General features: G+C 37.7%; 1 protein-coding gene across 1 annotated transcript in view; it reads right to left on the reverse strand.

Moving 5' to 3' along the window:
* Nucleotides 1-26,211, reverse strand: part of SPINK5 (serine peptidase inhibitor Kazal type 5) — an 85,817-nt gene that overhangs the window by 42,988 nt on the left and 16,618 nt on the right. The window contains exons 5-15 of the mRNA XM_036281625.1: nucleotides 20,812-20,939; nucleotides 18,843-18,909; nucleotides 15,473-15,600; nucleotides 14,178-14,262; nucleotides 11,957-12,084; nucleotides 10,662-10,737; nucleotides 9,397-9,524; nucleotides 7,004-7,037; nucleotides 5,693-5,767; nucleotides 3,436-3,563; nucleotides 1,734-1,821 (exon numbers count right to left, since the gene is read on the reverse strand). Of these exons, the coding sequence (XP_036137518.1) occupies nucleotides 1,734-1,821; nucleotides 3,436-3,563; nucleotides 5,693-5,767; nucleotides 7,004-7,037; nucleotides 9,397-9,524; nucleotides 10,662-10,737; nucleotides 11,957-12,084; nucleotides 14,178-14,262; nucleotides 15,473-15,600; nucleotides 18,843-18,909; nucleotides 20,812-20,939 (1,065 nt within the window). The remainder of the gene's footprint in view (nucleotides 1-1,733; nucleotides 1,822-3,435; nucleotides 3,564-5,692; nucleotides 5,768-7,003; nucleotides 7,038-9,396; nucleotides 9,525-10,661; nucleotides 10,738-11,956; nucleotides 12,085-14,177; nucleotides 14,263-15,472; nucleotides 15,601-18,842; nucleotides 18,910-20,811; nucleotides 20,940-26,211) is intronic.

Here is a 26,211-nt window from a genome sequence, read left to right on the forward strand (position 1 = left end):
GCTTCTCAGAGACCCAGATCACACATTATGTGGAATATAAGGTAGTTGCTACATATCTTATTGGAAAACCTTCAATTCAATGCAAATATTATTCTCTGCTCAGCACTATGGGAGATAAAAGGAAGAATTTAATGTTCCTTTTGTAAAGGTATTTGTGCTAGGCAGGATGATAGCTTTCAACCCTAAATATGTATAAGCCCTAACACCCAGGTCTAATACCCAGGTCCTGCGAATATCACCTCACAGGGCAAAAGGGACTTAGCAGATGTGATTAAAGATGCGGAGTCTGAGACAGGGAGATGATCCTGGATAGTTCTAGTGTGCCCAGTGTAATCAGAAGGTCAACCCTTAAAACTGGAAGACACAGATGGGTAGTGAGAGGGAGACAGGACTACACAAGAACAGTCAGAGATGTGGTGTTGTTGGCTTTGCAGCTGATGAAAAGTGTCCAAGATCCAAGGAACATGAATGGCCTCTAGAATCTAGAACATGCAAGCATTCAAACTGTCCCCTAGAGAGTCTAGAAAGGAGCACAGCCCTACCAACCCTTTCATTGAGCCCAGTGAGATGTGTGTCACACTTCTAACTTAAAGAACCGTGAAACAGTAAGTCTGTGTTGCTTGTAAGCTACTGAGTTTGTGGTACTTGGTTAGAGCAAGCATGAAAAACCAATACAGAATTTTTAGTGTCATTTGAAGAAATAAATACATAGATGCATTTATAAGTTAGAATAAAACAAATGATATAATTGAGAAATAAAGAAAAATGATTGGCATAATAGATGACAAACTACTAAGTATATTGTACAAATGGAGAAAATCTTTAGGGAGTCTCTAATACTTATTCTGAACTATAAAAAATGGCTAGAATTTTGATAAGGGGAAGGGACATTCATGACAGAACATGAGCGTGACCACATAGAAGGTAAAGTTCATTGTATGTACAATATTGAGGACATCAGCTATGCGGGGGAAGGGGGGCTGTGCTGTTATACATAGATAAGTTCCTTGAAATTTAATTTTAAAATAACAATAATGTACTTATTTTATTAATGAGTAAACTAAGACAAAAATGTTAACGTCTGACAACTGGCAGGGAGATAGATGGAGCTCATGACTTCTCTTCTATAAAATACAAATAATAATTCATACCTTGAATAATTACTAGAGATCAGTCATGGAATTGATAGACCACATTGCATATAGTAGCAATGACATACTTAATAGCCATCACCATTGTCATTATCATCGTCGTCATCATCATTATCATCATCATGTGAGATGTTACAGAAGCAAACCCAAGGCTAAAAGATGCTATTGAGTAACTTCTGCAAAATTTCACAGAGAATTATTTGGGAGGAAAACTTAGGTTTGTTTTTTGTGTTTTGTTTTTAACTAAACATCTTTATACAATGAGGTATGAGGCAAAATCTAACATCTGCCTCTATTGGTTTGCATCCAGAGAAGACAATCTGCACATATTTCTTTCCTGGGATAATCCAATCCATAAGTTCAGCAGAGGAAAGGGTGGTCGATCTCTTCTCAAATGCATAAGCAACTTGATCAAATTAGGTGTGAATAAACTGAACCAGGAAGAAGGGATCTTCTACATGAGGATCCCAATACATTTTCTGTTTGCAAAGTCACTACAGACCCGGGATTGGGACGAGGGAGCGAGGCCTCGCCTAATGAGAATGGAATAGGTAGGCGGCTCTGATGACCTGAAATAACTACCTGTACTGTTCCTCTCTTAACTTTCTCAGCTCCAGCTTTCACCGTTCCTTGCTTCGTATTATGTTTTCTCTGTTCTTCTTCAAGTTGACTGCAATTAAAAAGAAAAAGAAGAGGAAGATATAAGCGAAATATAATTCCTCATTCTCTTTGGTAACCTATTTTCAGAAGAAATGAGAATCTTCCAGACCTAAGGTCATATTTCGTCTTCAGTACAAACGTATGCAGTCCAAGAGGTGCTATCACTTTGTCCATTAATGCAGATAAATTCATTAGTTCCCAATCCCCTTTTAAAAATAAAACTAGCATGCTTTTTAAAAAATGTTTTTTTTATCAGTATGTGAAACTCGGATGGTCTTTTGCTCCCCGTCAGTGATTTCCACCAATAATCTAAAAAAAGCTTCAATTGCTTTTAAATGTTTTTAAAATTGTGAAACATTTCCTATTTAAATAACTACCACATCGATGACGGATGCAAGGCATGAAACTAAGTCAGACAATGGGCACATAATCCAAGTCAACCATGGGTCACTATAAAATAAAAAAAATTAATATTCTTTTAATGGCATTAATATTCAAGTTGAAATTCAAGTTTTAGAGTGCAATAATGATTCCAGCTCCAGAAGAGTCAACAACTGCTATTTTGAAACTGATCATGAGCCTAAGATTCTGGCATTTTTGCCATTTTCTGCTGACGTGAAGCATGCCGAGTCCAGACAATTCCTTAGCATGTATCATGCCTACCCAGCCATCCCCACAGTGCCAGCCAATCCAGCAGGTGAGAGAAGAACCCTGAGTTCTTGAATCTCGGGCCACTGTTAACTGCCCTCCCTGTTCATCTCTCCTTTAGGAAGCTTAAATCTTATACCTAAGACTGGACCAAGATGTGTGAAAGTTAAGGAACACCATCAGCTTTGCACCTGTCTCAACAGATATTATTTAAATATTTTTCTCAACATTTATTTTAGCAAATGGTTCAGTAGGGGAATAGGAGTCTAAGAAGGAGAAGAGCCAGAGATGGTAACATGTCATCAGCTTCTCCTGTTTTGTCCCACACATGGAGCTCTGGTCCCACTCAGCCAGACAGTGGCTGTTTAGGCCCTGGACCTGGCTTACCAAGAACACATTTTAATACACATCTATGAGGTGGACATGCCCCGTTGGGGTTTCGCTCTCTATACTAAGACACTTATCAAACAAAGCGTTCATTTCACCTGTGTATAGCAATGTCTGTGAAAAGATAAATATCATTCTCCCTAGTCCATTTCATGTTCGGGTTACTTTAAGCCTTTGCACACTGGCCCCACAGAACTCTGTCCAAATGGTTTTCCCTTAAGCAATATCTGAATATACTCATACAATCGTCAAGTGTCAGGGGTGGGAGGGAGAGCAAAGAGATCATCCCATCCAGATGATCAAAAGTCTGCTCTCCCTTTGTTATGAATGATGCTTATCAAGTGTTAAAGACATTTTAGCACTAAATTAAGACTTTTTCCCATGACTTAGTAAGAAGACAGAAGGACTATTGAATGAGAATAACACTGTCACTATGTGATTCAATATCACCTAATGTCTTGTCCATGTGCTTTTAAAAGTAACTAGCACACAACCCATGCTATATATTCTACACATTTCTGAAGAAACTGAGACTCAGGGATGACAATGATCAGGAAATGTTGTGGGAGGGATGAGAAGAGATACTCACAACACACTTGCACACAAGGCACACTGGTTCTCGTGCATTCTGCCATCTGGGCCTTGGACAGGGTGTTTCTCCCCGGTGCATGTGAGCACCCCGTTCCTCACTTGGTTCCGAAACTCACCGCAGAGTTCCTGAAACATGAAGAAAACATCTTCTCAGAGCAGTTCTCTACCCTTCTTGCACCTTTGCCTATTATGAGGAATAAGCGAAGAATAGGTAGTACAGAGTAAGAAGGAAAATTAGAAGGGATTACATATAGCAGTAAATCAGTGAGTCTTTTCAAAGCTTTCATCACGGACTCAGAATTGTCCTGGTACTGAAGGGGATGTGTAAACACCTCATCGTTCTCCTGAGGTTGCCTGTAATCTAGTTGCCGAAGAAGGCTGACACAGTTGATAAATCACATATATCTGTGTGTGTTGTGTTGCACATCCGTCTATAAAAGGTGTGAAAGATCAGAGGTGAGAAGACTCAATAGGCCTAGAAGGAGACGAACAGACAATATTGCTGAGCCTTTATAAGAAGGAAAGAAAATCTTTCCATTTGTGACAACTTGGACAAAACTAGAGGGTACTATGCTAAGTAAAATAAGCCAGACAGAGAAAGACAAATGCTGTCTGATCTCACTTATATGTGGAATCTATAAAAGCCAAACTCATAGAAACAGAGAGTAGAACAGTGGTTACTAAGGGATTGGGGAAAGGGGGGCAACTGGGGAGATGTTGGTCAAAGGTTATAAACTTTCAGTTTTAAGAAAAATAAGCTCTGAAAATCTACTATAGAACATGGTGATTACAGTTAACAATACTGTGTTATATACTTGAAACTTGCTAAGAGTAGATCTTCATTATTCTCATCACACACACACACATAAATGCAATTCTATGGTGGGATCCAGGTGTTAACTAAAACTACGGTGGATCATTTTGAAATCAACATATTGTACACCTTAAATGTATGCAATATTATATGTCAATGATATCTTAATAAAGTTAGAAGAACAATAAAATAAGAATAATGTGCAAATTAACCAAAGTACTAATATGCATATATACATAGGCCATGGACACAGACAATAGTGTGGTGAAGGCCTAGGGGGCGGGGGCAGGGAATGGGGTGAAGGGGTCAGTGGGGGAATAAAGGGAGGACATCTGTAATACTCTCAACAATAAAAATAAATTAAAAAAAAAAGAATATTGCTGAGCCTTTATATGTCTTTAGAAGGCTGAGAAAAAGAGACAAAACATGCTCAACTTAATTAGTAAAGACATGGAGAGAGGATGAGTATGATATCTGGAGAAGCTGACACCTTTCGGGGATTTACTTGCTCAAGTGGGGAATACGGATTTAAAACAGAAGAGAAAGTACAGGCATGGAGAGAAAAAGGAATATGTGAGAATCATTGGAAAAATATAAGACAACGTAGCAACTGATCAGATATTATGGATAAAACAGATTTTCAATTCTAAATTACCCACAGAAGAATGCTTCCTGCTAACAGCAAGAAAGTTACTGAGAAAGTGAGTCAGTTTAAGGCAAACTTTTAAACTGTTTCAACTTTCCCTGAATAAATTATTAGGCTTTTACTTTGTAGCTATTGTTAGGAGAGAAAATACGCTTGCATAGAGCTTTAATAGGAAAGTAATTCAACATCTACATACGGACAAATTTTGTTCTGCTACTTGTAAAATTATACAATTAGAAGAGCATGTAGAAAATGTACAGTAGGTGAAAAAGAATTAGAAAGTCAAAAAATTACATAATCATCATTAATTGGGGGATGGGAACAGTAGTATTTCCTCCATATTTGGGAGGTGACAAAGGACTAAGGTGATAAATATTAGTGCACATTGTTTTGTAAATTGGACTAATGTGAATGAGAGATCTCACACTCTCTATTAGAAATGACACAGGTTTGAATGACATAAATTGAAGTTAGTACGTTGAAAAGACTATTATTAATAACCTCTGCCTGACCACAGACATCTAAGAAAAGCCAAATATGGAAAATATCCCTCCCAAAGTAAATTAATACTCCATTTTCAAGAAATGAAACTCCAAATTTGAATTATCATGCAATAAAATTGGTCCTCAGCAAACTTCTAATCAATACCATTTCCCCCTCAGCGTAAAGGTTTTCTGTGTTCATTTCAGGCATGAGACTTGAACAGGAAGACATTTCTGCTGGTGAGATGTCTAGAATGCTATTACAAAGAACAAAAGGAACAAGGCCCAACACTAGGGATCCTGAGAAAATTACCTTCGCAGCTTGCGGTGTAGCCTGTGCTGTTGCTTGCTCCTTTGCTATTGCTTTCACCTTTGGTGTTGCTTGCTCCTTTGCTGTTGCTTGCTCCTTTGCTGCTGCTTTCACCTTTGCTGTTGCTTGCTCCTTTGCTATTGCTTTCACCATTGCTGTTGCTTGCTCCTTTGCTGTTGCTTGCTCCTTTGCTGTTGCTTGCTCCTTTGCTGCTGCTTTCACCTTTGCTGTTGCTTGCTCCTTTGCTGTTGCTTGCTCCTTTGCTGTTGCTTTCACCTTTGCTGTTGCTTGCTCCTTTGCTGCTGCTTTCACCTTTGCTGTTGCTTGCTCCTTTGCTGCTGCTTGCTCCTTTGCTGTTGCTTGCTCCTTTGCTATTGCTTTCACCATTGCTGCTGCTTTCACCTTTGCTGTTGCTTGCTCCTTTGCTGTTGCTTGCTCCTTTGCTGCTGCTTTCACCTTTGCTGTTGCTTGCTCCTTTGCTGCTGCTTTCACCTTTGCTGTTGCTTGCTCCTTTGCTATTGCTTTCACCATTGCTGTTGCTTGCTCCTTTGCTGCTGCTTGCTCCTTTGCTGTTGCTTGCTCCTTTGCTGTTGCTTGCTCCTTTGCTGCTGCTTTCACCTTTGCTGTTGCTTGCTCCTTTGCTGTTGCTTGCTCCTTTGCTGCTGCTTTCACCTTTGCTGTTGCTTGCTCCTTTGCTGCTGCTTTCACCTTTGCTGTTGCTTGCTCCTTTGCTATTGCTTTCACCATTGCTGTTGCTTGCTCCTTTGCTGTTGCTTGCTCCTTTGCTGTTGCTTGCTCCTTTGCTGTTGCTTGCTCCTTTGCTGCTGCTTTCACCTTTGCTGTTGCTTGCTCCTTTGCTGTTGCTTGCTCCTTTGCTGCTGCTTTCACCTTTGCTGTTGCTTGCTCCTTTGCTGCTGTTTTCACCTTTGCTGTTGCTTGCTCCTTTGCTATTGCTTTCACCATTGCTGTTGCTTGCTCCTTTGCTGCTGCTTGCTCCTTTGCTGTTGCTTGCTCCTTTGCTGTTGCTTGCTCCTTTGCTGCTGCTTTCACCTTTGCTGTTGCTTGCTCCTTTGCTGTTGCTTGCTCCTTTGCTGCTGCTTTCACCTTTGCTGTTGCTTGCTCCTTTGCTGCTGCTTTCACCTTTGCTGTTGCTTGCTCCTTTGCTGTTGCTTGCTCCTTTGCTGCTGCTTTCACCTTTGCTGTTGCTTGCTCCTTTGCTATTGCTTTCACCTTTGCTGTTGCTTGCTCCTTTGCTATTGCTTTCACCTTTGCTGTTGCTTGCTCCTTTGCTGCTGCTTTCACCTTTGCTGTTGCTTGCTCCTTTGCTGCTGCTTTCTCCTCTTGTTGACTGTAAGTAACAGCCGGGAGAGAAGAAAGAGGGGAAAAAAAAAAAAAAGGATCTTAATACAGTGGAACACATCCTCAACATCTACGAATTGATCTTTCATTGCTTTCACTATTCTCACGCAACCTCAAAGATCCAATCATAGTAGTGTGTCATTTTGTTTGGATAATGAACTAGAATGATTCACTTCTCCTCAAGAAGATGGGGGGCGACAGAAAGTCCCTTAATGAGTAAATCTCTTTAGCTTCTCAGCAAATATACTGCAATAACACTTGCTCATTTACTGATTCTTTTGTATGTGCAAAAACTCTTTATAAAGTGGCAATGTTTGGTTTCTGAGAGGCAATATAGCATGGTAGTTAAGAGGAAAAACTCTGGAGCCACATCGCTTAAGAAACACAAAAATTCCTAACCTCTTTGTGGCTTCCTCGTCTTTAAATGAGAAGGGCAGAAGAGGAACAGGAGAGAAAAGTGAAAGAATACTTTTCTCATTTTTGTTGTGAGCATGAAATGTGTTGGCACAGTGCAGGCAAAGCAATTAGAATAAGTATTTGGTCCACAATAAAAAGATTGACAAAAGTGGTATAAGTGATTGGTATCATCATCATTGTAATCATTATTGAAAGTGAATCCTCCAAAAACAGGCAAATGATTGAAATGATGTGAGAGTGATAGTTTTTATCATTTTGGATAACTAACAGTGTTGCAAACTGAGTTCACTGAATGGATCTATAGCATAATTGAATCCATAACCCAAGTAATTCAATCATTTTATATAGACAGGAAAATATTAAATAATTTTTTAATATGTTTTAATATGTTCCAATCAGCATAAGACTTGCTCATTAATTAAATTATAACTTTTTAAGAGTTGAAGAGAGTGTTTGCATATAGTTTGAAGTGTACAAGAAAAGACTACAGAGGGAAGAATGATTCTGAAGAAAGTAAATACCCTCTGCTAACATATCCATAAAATATGAGGTGATAAAACTTTATTTCTTTTTAATATGGCATTTTATAGCGATGAGAGAAAGTTATTAAAATATTTCCAAAATTGTGAGGTTTCTCTTACTTCTTTAAAAGGAAAACTGATCTAAACTTCGTCATGAGTCTAAATTGACCCAATTTCTTGCCCTAGAGGGAAATTATCAGGAAGTAGCAGAGCTGACCACTAGATGGCAGAATTATCTCCTTGTCACTAGAAGATGAATATAGAGGTAAAACAAAAAACAAAACAAAACAAAAAAACAGACTGAAACAAACCTAAATACATGTAAATACAACCACTAGAAGTTGATAGTGGCATTGCTAAATGATTACATCCTGTCTACATCATACAGTGAGAAATATTATCATGTTCCTTGTTTTTCTTGTGTGGATTTTTCTATCATTCACAACCTCTCTGAACCTTCATTTTTCCACCTAAAACTTGTAATAATACAGAACCTATTTCATATGTTTGTTGTGAAGATGAAATGAGATTAAGTAGCGAAGCTCTTGGCAAGTACATAAGAATTAGATGCATTCAATAAATGTTGGTTACAATGGTCTTGACTTCCACCTAACAGATGTTTAGTGCTTCCCTGGCCCAAACACTGTGGCATCAATCTGCTGAGTCATCATTGTTTTCTACCAGAAAAAGACTGCCTGACTGAATCTTAAATCCAGAGATTCTGGCATACAGAAAATAAATTGGAGTATCCCTTTGGACGAAGATAAAAAAAAAAAAATGTACAGAATACCATAGGTGTGTTTGATGGGACAGAGCGTGCATTTATTTTAAAGTTATAACTTTGTCCCCTATAAATGGGCATCCAAATTCTACACAAGAAAGTCAGCATTCCTGAAGCAGTCTTCCCTTCTCTAACCGTTGCAAAGTTCATCTTCATGTTGCACTGAAGCCTTTCTCCCTGTGGCTCTCACCCGTTTTCACCCCATTCTTTGAGGTCACACACAATGAGTAGAGAGAGGATGAGCTAAAATAACATCTTCCAAAATGTGCGGTGTACCATAATGATATTTCATATGCAACCTTTCATTTCCTGTTTCAGCTAATAATCCCGCAGAAAGCGCAAAGCCATGACTAAGGCTACCACAGAGCGTTTTCTTCTTTGAGTAAAAGATTCTGAGTTCTTTCTGAAATATCCTAAAAGAAATGATTCTGTATCTCTTTACATCACAGTGGTTGTCATCTGAAAGTTCTCTACTTGCTCTTTTGGATTTGTGCTTTTTGTTTTTATTTTATTGCAGTGTGACACCCAGAACTGAATGCTACACTGAAAAGTGCATTGTTTGCAGTTGTTTGAAAACTTCTCTTTGTTCCACTGGCCCCGCTCCTTCAGAAGCCCTGAGCTCTACTCACAAGAAGGCCTCACACATGGAGCAGGTGTTGTCATGCATTTTCCCATCTGGGCCCTGGATGGGGTCGTTCTCTCTGGGGCAAGGGAGTCTGCCATTCCTCACGATCTTGCGGTATTCACTGCACAGCTCCTGTCAAAATGGAGACATGCATCTCATTCCTAGTCAAAGCACCAGATTGGAACATCTGCATTGGCAGAAACTAATGTTAGGTTCCTTCGAGCCCCGGGCTTATAGCTGTGTTTCTCTCAAATGTCAAGTTCTATGCAGCAAACAAAACTGATCAGTTGCTAAGACATGGGAACAAATAAGAAATTGAAGATGTCACAACATAATCAAAGAAATAAACAAGTAAACTCCACTATAACCTTAACAGAATTAATTAAGTGTGAATAGAGGTACAATAAAATCTGAGAACTAACGAGGTTGGAACTGTGAAATGTGATTGTGGAAATCAGGGGAGATGTCGGGGTACAAGAATAGTTTGACTGAGACCATGAAGAGTAAATAGGATTTACTCTTATTTAATGGCTTGGAGAACGTGCATACTAAATTGTTAAAATAAGCTGAGAGATACAAGCAGAAAACTACATGGTGTATAGCAGAACGTCAATTTCTGATTGCGGGTAAGAAGCCAAATAAGAAGAGAGTCAAGGGATGCACCCTTGATTAGATATATAAGGAGCTATCTGTGGATTTTAAGCAGAACAGTATTGTGACCTGATTAATATTTTGAAACTTTACTCTGCCGGTGTTAGGAAGCACAGCTGGATAAGGGACAGACCGAACCTAGATGAAAGATTAGGAGACTTTCATCAACTAAACAACAGGTGATAATAACTTACATTAGGCAATGGAAACAAATATTATGACATTTCAAAGGTAAAAATCATGCTTTATTATTATTATTATTGTGTGGGATCAAGATATTTTTATCCCAACTCAGATGTAAAATTGCAAAAATTCTCATGTAGAAAATATACATGCAGAGTCTCAGAAAGGTGGCAAGCAAAGCCAGCATGCTCTGTAATTGAGGGAACGAGAACTCAGCTTTTCAGGCTTTGGATAAGTTGTTTCATTGTACGTGGCTAGTCTCAGATGCAGCATGAGCTGATCGAGCTCCCATAGCATCCGTGTTGATGTCAACCCCAGATTGCAGGGCTGAGATTTTCTGGTTATTTTTATAGAGCAATATTTAAGTCTTTAGGCTCTTTGAAGTATGTTCAAGTGATTGTGCCAACTAGGACTTATTGGATGGATTCAACTCACTGCAAATGAGGGTGTTTTCTTAGGTTCTCTCTTATTTCTTGCTTCTGCCTTTTTCTTTTCTTCCATTTCTGCTTGGCTGAAGGAGAGAAAATGAAAGGAACCATAGGACCAAACGTCCAGGCAATAATTTCTCCACATTCCTGCATTGCTAATCTGTCCTCCCTCCTTAGGAAGAAGCAATGTTGTCCTTTTATCACTACATGCCAATGAGAGGCAATAAAACAGCCTCCAGCATGCTAAGATACCATAATTTCTTCACAGTTTCTGCTTAACATTAAGAGAACAATAGTACTTGTGGATCTAAAGAACTTGCTTTGTATTAACTACCTTTCTTGCCCCTGGTCAGAAAAGAAACATCATTAATATCCATAAAGGAGATTATTAAAACTAGGACCATGGTGACATGTCACCTGGAGGCTAAAGGTGGCCTTTACAAAGCATATCAACTGCTCCCCTGTTTCTCAGACAGGAGGTGAGGTGCAAAGGGCTTTGCAGCACTTTCAGGATATGGGCAACTAGTCAAGTTTCTCCCCTCAAGTCTCTGATTCACCTGCCCCATTGGGCACATACTAACTTTATTAATTCAATTGAAATGTATGGTTTACATACGACTGTGTTACCCACACACAAAATGTAGGGCAGGTAGGAAAATGCCGTCCAATGGTAAACCCAATGAGCCTAAATTTGCTTTGAGCAATAGAACTGCATGATATGAATAGGGAAGTGATGGTATTTCAACCACACATTGTAATCAAGAGGCCATAGATTCTAAATGTAAATCATTACTTAAACTAAGCTCAATCAAATAAACAGAGTAGTTCCAAATTTTGAAAGCAGACTGTCGATTCTAACTTACTGAGCAATAGTATATAAAGTAACATTTACTGTACTTTGATAAGCGTTCGTGGTTGTTTCATGAACAGCTGTAACTCTAGTAGTCAATTTCTACCTTCAGTGCTAACTTTGAGATCTTACCCCTCGGGAAGATGAGATGCCTATAAACTTGTACAACAGGTTTATGAAAGTTCAGCAGTAGAAACTTTTGGATATTTGTACAAGCTCATGCTTGTCAGAACGTTTCAGTGCTTAAGACAATGAGTGATGGCAAAACAGACACCTTGGAATAATAGTTCTAGGTACTGACTCCGAGCTCTGTTGCTAACATTTTCGGTGTAACTTACTCAACTGCCCTCCCTACTCCAAGCCACAGTTTCCTCATCTATGAACCAAGCTGGTTCTATTGGTTTTGCTGTAAGATCCCTTCACTCCTTGACAAGCTAAAGCTCTATACTCACTAGAAGGCTTGACACATGGAACACAAGTTGCCGTGCATTTTCCCATCTGGACCACGGACGGGGTCATTTTCTCGGGTACAGAAAAGCATTCCATTCTTTGCACGGCCCTGATATTCACTGCAGAGTTTCTGAATAATAAACATGAGACAGCATAGTTATAGTTCTCTGCTTATACATTTGAGATTCGCGTCATCCAAAATATTGAGAAAGAGGAATTAAAAATAAAAATAAAACTTTAAGGATTTAGGATCATCCCCCAATTTTGTGACACTTGGCTTCGGAATAGTCATATGGTTAGGTCTTCAACAAATGTATTAAGGGGCTATAAATATAAATGTGGTGTAGCTCTTCCATTGCTCAAGTGAAAAGGATAAGGAATTACAATGTAAAAAGCTAACAGATAGCACAAGACTGAATTAAGTGCATACAGACAAGAAGGAAAGAATAATTCGTGGAAGTTCAGAGAAGAACTTATATCTGATTTGTATCATTGGGATAATTTCCAGGAAAACAATGTGGCATAAAAATGTCCTCTAAGAGGAATTATGATATTCAAAGACACAGAAGCATAAAAGAACATGTTATTTCAAGATAATCTTTTGTTGCCATGAGCATAGTGACTAAAGAATTATGGCAAAGAGAGAAAAGTTTGAGAACTGGTAAAAAAAAAAAAATGAGACCTTGAAGGGAAGTCAAAACCAGACCACTCAAGTTTGAAAGGAATTTTGACTATATTCTTAGGAAATGAGAAAATAATAAATATTTGTAGCAGAGAAGAACATACTCAAATCATCTTTTTAATAATTTTTCTTTTTTTTTGGATAGGAAGGGAGAGAGAAACAGAAACATCCATGTGAGAGAAACATCTATTGGCTGCCTCCTGCACGCCCTGTACTGGGGATCAAGCCTGCAACCCCGGCATGTACCCTGACTGGGAATCAAACCCAGACCTCTCAGTCCATGGGACAATGCTCAATCCACTGAGCAACACCAGCTGTGCGCAAACCTTTGTTTTAGAAAGAGTATCCAGCCAGATGTGTGGAGGATTTGTGTGACTAGAGACTTAAGTCAGGGAAACTATAGAAGAAAAGAAAGGAAGAAAGAAAAGAGGGAGGAAAAAGCCTGGTCGGTTTTGCTCAGCGGTTAGAGCGTCGGCCTGTGGTCCAGAGAGACCCGGGTTTGGTTCCCGCTAAGGGCACATACCTTGGTTGCAGTTTGTCCCCAGCCCTGGTTGGGTCGTGAGGGTGGCAGCCACTTGATGTGTCCCTTTCACAAAGATGTTTCTCGCTCTCTTTTCCTCTCTCTCCCTCCCACTCCATCTGAACAAAAAATGGAAAAAATGTCCTCGGGTGAGGATAAAAAGAAAGAGAGAGAGAGAGGGAGGAAAAATGAAAGGAAGAAATTAGAAATAAAAGAATAGTTGGAGGATGTTTGAGAAATAAAATTAAAAACCTAGGGCTGAGGGGAAGAAAGCAGTTGAAAATGAGACCGAGGCAATAATCTGGAGTTACGTGAAGGCAAAGGTGAATTAATAGAATGGGTTATTTTATAAAACTGTGAACTACACATCATAGAAGGTGGTGTAACTTTGTAAGAAATACGTTAAATAGGGTTTCTTCAGGGAGTGACAGATACCTTCAAATGTTGAATTCACATAATGCCATTGGCTCATGAAAATATTTCCTACCCTATAAAAACAACATGGAAGGTAAATCTTGAGGACTGAGGAAAACTTTAGCTAGAAGTGTAGACATCAGGCAGGATGCTACCGTGTCAATGCAAAGGGAAGCTACTAGGTATTGGAGCTAAGAGAGTAGCACAGAAAAAAGGCAGATGACTAGGTGAGATGTTTAGAAAATATGATGGAGAACAATTTTAAACAGAGCATATTAAAGTTTTCCACGGATATCACTTTCAAAATGAAAACTTCCAAAATGACAACCACGCTTTTGAAGAAAGATGCATTTCGAACTTTGAACTCAGATAAAGTTCATGTACACCTGCTTTGATGTACACCTTCAATTAGGAATGGGGAATTATTTTACTAATATGTCTTGATTAATTTCCTCCAAACAGAGCTTAAAACTATAATGCCATAGGTACTATTTTAATCTTATAAAAAAGAAAAACTGTAAATTAGTTTCCAGAACACCCATCAGTAGTGGAGGAACAATGAACCGATATTGAAAGTCATGACTAGATTGATCGAACTAATCCTCACCTCAGTTTCTCTTTTTACTTTAAGTTTTTCTTCAGCCTTTCTCTGGTTTTCATTTGCGTTCTGTTCTTCTAAAAAATGCCGTTTCCTTGAGAAAGTAACAAAAATGAATACATTCCTCTAATGCTTCAAATCTTCCTGTTACAAAACTGTCATTTAGGCTCAAGTGGTAAAACAGCTAAGTATTCCTGAATTCTTGTACAAACACTTTCCAATCACCTTAAAGCCTCTTATCAAATCGAAAGCTCCACTATTTCCCCAAAGAACCTCTTTCTTCTATTTTGTCTTCATGTACACCATTTCCTTTCATTGTGACGATCTTTTGTGTATCCCTCTTTCTTTTAAATCTCCCCAGTTTAAATTTTCCCTTCACTAAGAACACACCTCAGATCTCAAAGTGAAAATGATTCCTACATCCATCATTCTATTTCATACCTGAATATTTTCCTCTTAGGGGATGTTTTCCTCTGGTCCTGCACTATATATGTGTATGACTGTGCCTAGCCATGGCTTATTTCTGCTATTTAGCCTTATGCTTCCTGTCACCCAGGATCTTCTTTCATACATTCATTCAACATTTAGTTAGTAACAATTTTTTGGCAAGCACTAGCCTGGGCCCTGGGCATATAGCACAGTAAGACATAAAACAAACACATGCTCCATCTTTTTGGAACTTAGAGCCCAGTACAGAAGACTGACAGTCAATAAGCAGTCATAGAAATAATTATCCAGTGACCAACTGCAATGATTGTTATGAAATAAAATCAATAAGAGTTACAAGGATTCAACCTCAATTAAGGATTTTAGGGGGCTTATACAAGGAAGGATGATGTGGAAATGAATTCTGCAGAAGAGAAGACATTAGCTGGCCAAGACTGAGGCAAACTGGCAAAGCAAAGCATCGAGTAAGAACTTAGAGAATTCAAGGATCTGAGAGATAGTATGACTGTCATGATGAGATGATTACTGAGGCAAGCAAAGGCTTGGCACCTGCTTCTTACCCTCATTTTGTATTATGACTATCTCATAGGAAGACTTACAAAGTTTATGAGAGGAAATGTTCAGATGTATTTTGTCATCCTGTCTTCCAACCGGAAAGTAGAATCCATTTGTCATTGGAAATAGACATACACCATTAGGATCTACTCACTAGGTGGTATTATGACTTGCAGAGAACATAAAAGTGCTTGAAAGTTTTGAACAACAAATCTTCACCTCAACACTGATCTGACTCATCATTCCAGTCAATCTCCACTTCACCTTCTGAGTCACCCCAAAGAAACCACAACTGTACTCACAAAAAGTCTGCACACAGGGCACATTTGTTGCCATGTATCCTGCCGTCAGGGCCACGGATTGGGTCACTCTCCCGTGTACAATAAAGTCTTCCTTTCTTCGCTTGCTCTTCATATTCCTTGCAAAAATCCTTTAAAAAGACAATTACATTGAACACTTTTCTACATTTTAATGCTAAAAAGTACACCAGGGTTTCATAGTCAAAGAATGTCAGGTCTCGAAGGTGTTGGTAAACACATATCACATATTAATGAGAATTAAGAAGAAATAGTGGTTACATTGTGGAATTACTCAGTACCTATATTTATTATGTGGTATATTTATCAAAAGGTAAAAGAGCCTTAGAAAAGATAAGGTTGAGAAAGTATTTTCTAACACTAGATAGTTAACTTTCAAATCTGTGAAAAAAAGATAATAAATAAAAAGTCTTTCATGGAGTTGCAAAACATGCAGCAGGCAAGACAAAATAAGGTTGCCAATGAGCAGGATATAGAATCTGTGAGATGAGATACTCACATGCTACTTAATAGGGATCAAGTCAAGAACAATCCAAATTAGTTGGCAAGAAAAAAATTAATATGGTATCCAACAGCATTATGCTTCCTTTAGTTTGTTTTCTCCATGGAACTGTGCATCATTTTTATGTACTCTGCCTCCTTTATAGATGTTTATTTCTAATAGGATAGGTGGACACCTTGAAGAGAGTGAATCTAATTTTCATTCACTCCCCACCTCAGAGAGGTAGAACATCAAGATGAATATTTATTTAGAAAATCTTTCAAAGGTTGTGACTTCCCCCCAATATCTGAGAGGTGTGCACCCAGATTTCTTGATGCTTTTGTTCAGTACTTTCAGGTTCTTCTTTGTGCTTTGAAAACTCTACTATTTGATGTCAGCTGAATTTATATACACACATACACACTCACATAACCCAAATCACTCTAGACTTGGGCATTTCTATGTCAGTAAGCATATTTTGTAGTGACGTGTGTTACTATAATTTAACCTACAAAAAATGCTTCCATTCAGCCTTCTCTTCAAATGAGTGACCTTCATCTTCCCATTTCAGTCAAGAAAATATGAGCATACAAAGTGTGGTTTGAGTCAGAGACCTGGCAGCTTCAAACTCGCTGGGAGACCACAGCAGAGCCCCACCACCTTTGAGACCCAAATCCCACCACTTAGATGAGGAAGTTTTCGGAACAGATGCTCTCTAGGGCCTTTTGTAGATCTTGAATTCTCTGATTTTTTTTTTTTTAATAACACGTGTTATTTAGGACACTTTAAAAGAGAATCCTAATTACCTCCTAATAAGAAGATGTTTTTGAAGGAGCAATGGGTGTGCTCCAGACTTCCTGGTTGTAACAATCTAAGAATACAGATGCAGAAGATAGTCACCCGATAACAATAACATGGTAATAAAATCAATGCTCACCGATTCCCATCAGAGAAACAATGATAATTTCAGTTTATAAGTTGTGATTCATCTGACGAGATTCTGAAGAAATACTTTTGTGAGCAACCCACTGACAGTTTAATTATGGGGCAGACACTGAGCCATCACTACAAAGCAGTCCTATGCAACATAATCGTGTCCATTGGCCCCACTGAAACAATGACCCCAGCCACAGAGAGGACGAGGAAAAGTAGCTGAGATGGGATGGAAGATAAGGGAAAGAACTCTCTTTGTGTTTTTAGAATAATAAAATGCTGACTGCCACAAGATGACCCAAAGTTTTGGACTGAAATTTAACAACCAGCACTAAAGAATTGTTTTTCAATTTCAGTGAGTGTTGAACAAGTTGTTGACAACTCTAAATGCCTTTCTTTCTTTCTTTCTTTCTTTCTTTCTTTCTTTCTTTCTTTCTTTCTTTCTTTCTTTCTTTCTTTCTTTCTTTCTCCTTCCTCTCTCTCTCTTTCTCTCTTTCTTTTTTTTAAATACCCTATGTAGGGTGGGGAAATTGCTTCATTGAATAGCAATATAAACTGGAAGGTCAGGCCTTGACTACCATAAGCTAAACCTATGTCTCCCTTAGAAAACATATGCCCATCTGGCCGGTGTGGCTCAGTGGTTGAGCGTTGACCCATGCACCAAGAGGTCACCAGTTTGATTCCCGGTCAGGGCACATGCCCAGGTTGTGGGCCAAATCCTCAGTGGGGGGCATGCAGGAGGTGGCCAGTCGATGTTCTCTCTCATTGATGTTTCTATCTCTCTCCCTCTCCCTTCCTCTCTCTAAAATCAATAAAGAAAAAAAAGTTTTAAATAAATCATATACTTGTATTACCACAAAAACGTATAAGACGTAGAATCCCAAACCAACAGGAAAATAGAACTGAGATCATTTATCCAACCTCCTCATTTTACTGACGAGGAAATTGAGACCCAGAGAGAGGAGGTGACTTGCTGGTTTCACACACCCAGAGCATGACAGAGCTGAGGCTAAAACTCAGTCATTCTGACCTCTCAGCAAAGGGTTAGTCATTCAGCAAAATAACTACAATCATTTTTATTGAACGTGGATTTACTAACCTTCTTATAGGTAAGGCTGCATTTACCTACAATGTCTATTCTAGTAACAAAATGAATAATATTTTTATGCTAGATGGAAAAATTAAGTCATTCAATAATTTTTAAAAACCTAATTTTAAGTATATTTTCAAAACCACAATCTCAATATTTTTATGTTTGAGATGTTTTTTAACAGAAACAAGACCTTTATAAATGCAGGCATCACTGAATGTAATGACCATACTGGAAACATTAATAATTCCAATTCTGTCAATTGGATTATACACAAAATACATCAGCGGCTATATTGTTCAACAGACGCTAGAATTATTTTTTATTTTATTATTATTATTTTTTTGCACTTATTTTTAATTTGTCATAAAATTTTACAACTTGATTAAAAAAAACAAAGCCAAAGACTGCAAGCACTTCTTAATAAATGTCTTAAATAATAAAAAAAATTATTTTTGAAGTTATTCCTGTCTAATTTATATTATGTTACATTTTAAAATAATTTATTCAAAGCAGGATAAATTTACTCTACAGTCAGAGAGAAGTCTGGTGGAAATTAAGCAGAATTTAATTTGCATAAATGTTCTGACTTACATTCTTTTTCTTTTTCTTTTTTTTAAGCAAAGAGGAAAATTGCATATTTTGAGCTTTAGGTGGGAAATGCTGTTTTAAAAATGAATTTAATGATTAATACATTAAGAATCTTCAACTTGGGGAATTGTGTGATTAAGGGAGAGAATTCTACGTGATAATGAAGGACAATGACATTATTAAATGACCGCAAACCTCCAAGCGTATGATTGTTAATATTTGTAGCTACAAGAACCAGCTTGCATTGGTGAGTAATTTACCATTTCAGCACTTCGTAGAACTCTGATTATATCTTGTTGCTTGTTATTTTCTTCAGCTTCTTTTAAGCTGTTTAGAATGAAAACACATGGTCAGTTTATAGCTCGATCATATTTTCAGTGTCCAGTTCTGTGCTAACTTGTCCTTTGCCCTAAATTGATCCAGTTACGTTAGACAAGCTTTTCTCTGTCTTGAACATCTGAACCAGAAAATTGCTAAAGATAGGAAAGGGTGTGAAAATGACTCACTGACAGTCAATTAGAAGCTTTGTTCTATACAACTGGGCGGGTGTGACTCCTTGATTGACAAACAGATTGTCAGGAAAATTTCCTTTAAAAGGCAGCACCAAGAGCTTTAGAACAATGTTGTGACAGGATGAGACCAAACAGAGTCTTTGAAATATTGGCACCCACACCCTATGTATAACTTTTTATACCTTGTAAAGTGTTTACCTTTATGTAAAAGCATCATTGTTAATAAAAGCTACATAAAGCTGAGCTCCTAAGTCCTTTCAAATCATCAACTATCTAATCGCAGTCTCATGTTATTCTATGTTATTATCTTAGTTCTACAGAGAAAGAAACCCAGAGTTAGGGAGGTCAAATTCTCTTTTTTAGCTAGTGCATGAAAAGAAGTCACAGAATTAGTGCAGGATTCAACACTAAAAGTACACGTCTCCTTGATTTAAAAAAAAGTGAACATTTGGCTAATTTCAAACCTGGAAACCAGTTATAATTATTGTTTTGTAAACCAAATGCCTTGAATTCTACAACAGTACACTATAATTTTGAAAGGCAGGTGTGAAGATTTTTAATCTGTACATCTTTCTCTGTCCAGATTTTAAAGATCCCAGTGATGTATGCAGAGCACTTGAAGGCTTGCTGGCATACGGATTAGAGAGTCTATATCTTGTTTAACATCCAGAATACTATAGACTCATTGGATCGTATTCATACCTGGGTCTCAGTGCTTGGAGCCATGTCTGGCATCCAGAGAAAGATTAACATAACAGTTTCTCCCTTTCATAAATCCCACCTTTTGTACTAATAAGAAATTCAGCCACGTGACATTACTATTATTTTAAATTAGACTTTCATTTTAGTAAGAATCTCTTTACATGCCAAAATGAAGCAATGCATGTCAAATGACTGATCTAGGTTATTCCATATGAAAGTGCTTTTTCAATTTCAAAACATTATGCTTCATAAAATATTGGACATTTTCAAGTCATTATAATTAAATAAATTAAGTCTTGAATTTATTAACTAACATAACCACTGTATCCACTCCTTTTAATAATCTTTAGCAGATGCCCTGGCCAGTATGGTTCAATTGGTTGAGCTCTGTCCCATGCACCAAATGGTTGCCAGTTCGATTCCCAGTCAGGGCACATGCCCAGGTTTCGGGCTCGATTCCCGGTGGGGGTGTGAGTAGGAGGTAGCCAATTGATGTTCTGCTCTCACATCAATGTTTCTCTCTATCTCTCGCTCTCTCTTCCTCTCTCTCTAAGAATCAATAAAAATATTTCTTTTAAAAAAGAAACTTTAGCCCAGCTGGTGTGGCTCACTGGTTGAGCGTTGACCCATGTACCAAGAGGTCATCGGTTCAATTCCCGGTCAGGGCACATGCCCAGGTTGTGGGCCTGATCCCCAGTGGGGGGCATGCAGAAGGCGGCAGATTGATGTTCTCTCTCATCCATGTTTCCATTTTTCTCTCTCTCTCCCTTTCTCTTTCTCTAAAATCAATAAAGAAAAAATATTAAAAGAAAAAAAAAGAAACTTTGGTAGATGATATGAATTGAAAAGAGAAAAGCCACTCTGGGAGCGAGGAGTATTTCACCGTAGGAAGACAAAGGGTTGCACACCTCATCAAAAGGACCTTATTTCTCTGTGGAGTGGTCCTTAGGACAGCAACCAAGTGTATGCTCCTCAGGCCCTCCTGCTTGACCTGCTTGGGGACGATGATACTCACAACAGCTCAGCACACATCGCACACATATTGCCATGTGTCCTCCCATCAGGACCAAGAACTGGATCATTTTCCCTTGTGCACCCGAGTCTTCCATTCTTCACATAAGGCCGGAAAGCACTGCAAACATCCTAGAACGGGGAAAGAAACTTGCCATTTGCCACCTGGATTGTAATGCTTGCAACATGGTTTTTGGAAACTTTATAGAACTCAGTGCCTTTCTGTCCAATGCCTATAGCCACCTAGAGCAGTCTCAGACATGTAGAAGCCACTCAGTATTGCATGATTCACGTGGGGAAGTATGAAACTCATTTACTTATGTATTCATTTATTAGTCAACATGGATAACCTGCTGTGAGCTAGAACTAAGGTAGAACTCAGTCCTTGCCTTCAACTCGCTCACTATCTACTGGGTGAAATGGAGAAAAAGAGATTTATAATACATACTAAATGTCTCGGTGGGTAATCTCGGGTGCACATAAACAGGACATCAATCCTTGACTTAGAAAAACTGTTCAGTGAGAAAGAGCCAAGGGTGACGTACTGAGGCACTCACTTTCTTCCCCTAACACCACAGACTCAGAGAAGTTTAGCATACTACGAAGCTATTTAATACAACTCTCATTTTTAGATATGAAAACACTGGAACAGTATGGTTAAGTAATTTGCCCAAGGTCTCCTGACAGCAAGTGAAAATGCTGGGGGTTCAGTTTAGATTAGGTGACTCAAGTGCAGTAACCTTCCTACTACATGGGCAGTTCCCTTTTACCTAATTTTCCTTCTGAAATACTTCTGAAATCTAATGATATCTCTGTTCTTGAACCATGTTTTATCGTCCCTGATCTCACTATGGTCTCGTTAATATGTTTTTCTTCTCCAGTGAGTTCTATTGTTGTGCACTTATAACATTAAGCCAGAATTTCAGTATAATTTTAGCCCCTTGATGTTGTGTGATAGACCAAATCACCTCTCTGAAACTTGGTACTATCAAATCCTGCCTACCTTCTCTACAGAATGGTATTGTCGATTACAGATTTGAAAGCTCTCTGTAAATTATAAATTGCTATAAAGTTTCTATTATTACAGATCAGGGTTGTGATCTAGCCAGATTGTTAGGTCCATAGTTCTAACTCTTTCATTTATTAGCTGTGCGATTTGGAAAAGTTACTTAACCCCTCTGTGCTTTAGTAGCCTCATTTCCAAAATGCATATAATACTATCAACCTCTCAGGAGTCTAAAGAGATTTAAATATATGAATACATGTACAGCATTTAAACATGTGCTCAGTACACCATAACCATGTATTGTTGTTCTTGCCACTGTTTTTCTCTGTTGACAAGGCAATAAAAAAAACACCTTTTAAGGATAATGGGAGAAACCCCAAAAGCACTAGTAATATGATATGCACCGCGGGACAAAGCTGGACAGGGAGAAAAACAAATGCGCTAGGCAGTAACTGAAGCCTGGGCACCCACTTGCTCCACTTCTTTGAATTTCACTTTCCTCATCTGAAAAATGGAAACGCACACCCTATCCACATGACAGATTTATGCTAAGATCAAATGAATACTTATGAAACATTATTTGGCAACTCACTATTATGACAGGGGCTAAGTAAAAAAGACGTAGAATTGACTTAAACTTACTTTCTATCTACAATCAAAGAATAAAATGAGATTTTTTCTTTATGATGTCACATTGCAAAATAAATTTTTGATGTCTTTATTGTCATAATAAAGCTATTTAATTATAAATATGAAACATTTAAAATATAGACCTGTGATCTAGTATGTCATACAATATAAAGAATAAAAGCAGGATGAATACAAATATATAATGAATTTATAAAACAGAAGATTACATTGAAGAACATTCCTAGAAGCCAACAAATAAGGAAAAAAATAGAAAAACTATAGAACAAACCCCACTAATCATGTCGTGTTGAGGAAGAAGTAAAAAATAGAGTGAAAACAGGACAAGTAATGGCCATATGTGTTATTTTCATCCATTCGGTTCTCATTTATTCTTTAAAAAGTGTTACACATTCTCTAGGCTCTGGGCATTCCATAGACTGGCACACAGCCTCCGTACAAAAAGAAAAAGAAAGAAAGAAAATATATGCTTTAAGGAACTTACATCCTAGTGGGAAGAGATAGGCAATAAATACAAATACTTTTATTTACTTTTTCAATGTTTTCACTGATTGTTTCTAGAGAGATAGAAACATCTATGTGAGAGCGATACATCCACCAACTGCCTCCTGCACGCCCCCTACTGGGGATCGAGCCTGCAACCCAGGCATGCGCCCTGACCAGGAATTGAACCTGGACCTCTCACTCCATAGGACTACACTCAATCTACTGAGCCACAGCAGCCGGGCTAATACAAATCACTTTAAATTATAGTGCTATGAAAAATAAACTGAACAATGTGCTAATATTTAGAAGAATGGCTACTTTAAACATAGTGTCAAGAAAGATCTCTGCAATGGTAATATTTGAGGTGACATGAGATTCAGGAGAAGTCAGCTATCAAAGACCCGAGGGAAGAGCATTCTAGGCTTAGAGAACTGCCATTGCAAAGGAGTTGTGATAAGAACTAGATGGTTCTGTTCAATGGGCGGAAAAAGAGAAGCATGGATGGAGTATAAGAAAGTAGCAGGGGAGCTGCTGGTTTTCTCTCAAAAATCATTTCTGTTGAAACGACAGAAGCCTCAGCAGTATGAATCCAAGTTATTAACGTCCACAGTCACTGCTATATCGGAAAGATCAGCAGAATACCAGGTCACAGGTGTTAGCAGGGTGATGACGGGGCAGGCAGGCCAAGAGCCCAGCTGGGAGGTGATGAGAACAAACAGGTGCCAGCATTTACTCCTCCACCCCACCCCCCCACTCCTACCCCAAGGGCTGGTGGAGCACAGCCCACAGAGAACACCTCTTCCTAATGCTGACAATTTCTGAGAGCTTGCAGACAGATTCCTGGCCTGGGGGCGTGGCAGCAAACCTGAGTAAGCAATGCTGGTTCCAGAACCTTCAGCTGGAGGTCTTACTCATGTCCTCTCCTTACACTCACCAGGAGAGGAAGCAACTAAAGCTTGATCTAGAATATAGCCTAATTCACTTTAGTAGGAAAAACAAAAACAAAATAAGGCAAACTAAAGCCCTTATGAAATATTAAAGTAAAAATATCTGCATATTTGAGGAGTAAAACAATATAAAATACAGTAATATGAACAATATTCGGTATCAACTGAAGCAGAATTATTGAAATGCATAGAAAATGTGTTGAGAGTGTAACTATGCTTTAGAGAGGTATTGGAAAAGATCTGTAATAAAGCAAGAAAAAAGTGGAAGCTTCAGATATGAAAAATATTTAAATGGTATAAACCAATATACAGAGTAAAAATAGGATAGGTATAAATACATAATGAATTTGTGAACCAGAAGATCAGATTAGGAAAGTCTCATAGGAGACATAAAGAAAAACTAATTTAAAATATAAAAAAACATAAAGAATAATAAAATTAAAAATCCTCAAAAGGAGGTACACATATATAGGAAGACTATTTGAAGAAATAGGGAACATCTCTAGAATTAATGAAATGTTAAAGAACAAGAGAAGAGGAGAAATAGCCATAGTAACTCAAACCTAAAATCTGGTCAATAACAAAACTGGGGAGGTTTAGGAGATTTTAGCAAAATTAACTGAGAGCAGACTAACACATTAGGGGAGGAGATAGAGGTATTAACAATACACAGAGATTAGCACTAGTGATCAATTATAAATACAGATATTTGATTAAGGGCAAAGAAGAACAACAAAAATATATGTTACATTTAAGTCATCATCAGTGAAAAGCTGGAAGAAAGAAACTACTTTAAAAACAATTTTTGAAAAAAAAGCCTAGTAACTAAAAATACAAAAACTTGGGAAAACCAACTCCTAGTATAACAAATAACAAAAAATGTAAATTGACTAACCCCACAAATTAAAAGATAATTTGTGATTGGATTTTAAAAATAGGATCAAAGAAGTATTGGTCACAAGAGAAAGATTAAAATGAGAAGGCACCCAAATATTAGAATGGGATAAAAAAAAAAAAAAAAAGATATACAAGGTAAAAATGAACGAGAGCAGAAGCAGCAATATTAATACTTAAAATATAGAATTGAGTCCAAAATGCATCCTAAATAAAAAAAGGGGGGGTGGGTGGAGGGAGGCATTATATTAAGTAAAAGAAAGAAGGAATAAAGAAGGTATAAAGATCATGAGCATAAATTCACCTAATATAACAGGCTCTAAGATAGGTCAACAACCAACAGACTGAGATGGATAAATCAATAACCAGAGTTAGAGATTTGGGCACACACTTCTCAGAAACTATTAGATCAAGGGGTGAAAAATTAAGATGCTTAAGCCATTACCTTTTCATAGAAATCTACATCCCCAAAACAGAAAATAAATATTTTTTCCAGAACATATGAACCATTTATAAAAGTAGACTATTTATTAGGCCGCAAGACAGCCTTAGGAAACTCCAAAGGATCAATATAATATCGTCTATGTTCTCTGACTAAAATTCAATACAATTAAAAGTTAATTTAAAATAGAAAATAGTACCATTTATTTAAAAACCAAATTATGTAGTACTCTATAGTTTTGAAAGGGAAAACAAAATGTTTGGCAAACAGTGACCGATGTAAACACCTCAAGGACAAATCTTGAGAGAGGTGATCATTAATATATTCAAATGCCCTTGTCATGAAATGTAAGAAGTTAAAATTTGATATGGCTCAGTCCATTGTAAAATAAATCACAGAGAAAATGAAAAAAAAAAAAAAAAACAGGAATGAATGACATAGATATAAACAATAAAGAAGATAAGCAAAAAAGCTGAAATGAAAGATTTCTAGTATGACATAAAACAGAAAGAGAAGATAAAGAGAAAAAATACATGCAATGTTAAATGGAAATAACTGTAAGCATTGGGATAGAAATACGATGAAAGCATGTTATTCACTAATTTTTAAAGTTCTATTCAAATACGTTTAGTAAATTTATGGAGTTGTATAACCATCACCACAACCCAATTTTACAATATTTTCATTGCTCCAAGGGTTTCCCCGGTGCCCATGTACAGTTAATCCTAGCTCCCAGCTCCAGCCTTGGCAATCACTGACCTTTTCTGGATATTTCATAAAAATGGAATTATAAATATGCAATTGTTTCTGACTTCTTAAATTTTGCATATTTTTGAGGTCCATCCATATTTTAACAGCATCATTGGTATATCCCTTTTTAATTGCTGGATAATATTTCATTATCAAAACGTAGCTCATTTTGTTTACCCATTCACTAGAGGATATTTGGATATTTGGGTTTATTAAATTTGGGTCAGTTTG

The sequence above is a fragment of the Molossus molossus genome, unplaced genomic scaffold (assembly GCF_014108415.1).
Source record: "Molossus molossus isolate mMolMol1 unplaced genomic scaffold, mMolMol1.p scaffold_m16_p_4, whole genome shotgun sequence".
NCBI lineage: Eukaryota > Metazoa > Chordata > Mammalia > Chiroptera > Molossidae > Molossus > Molossus molossus.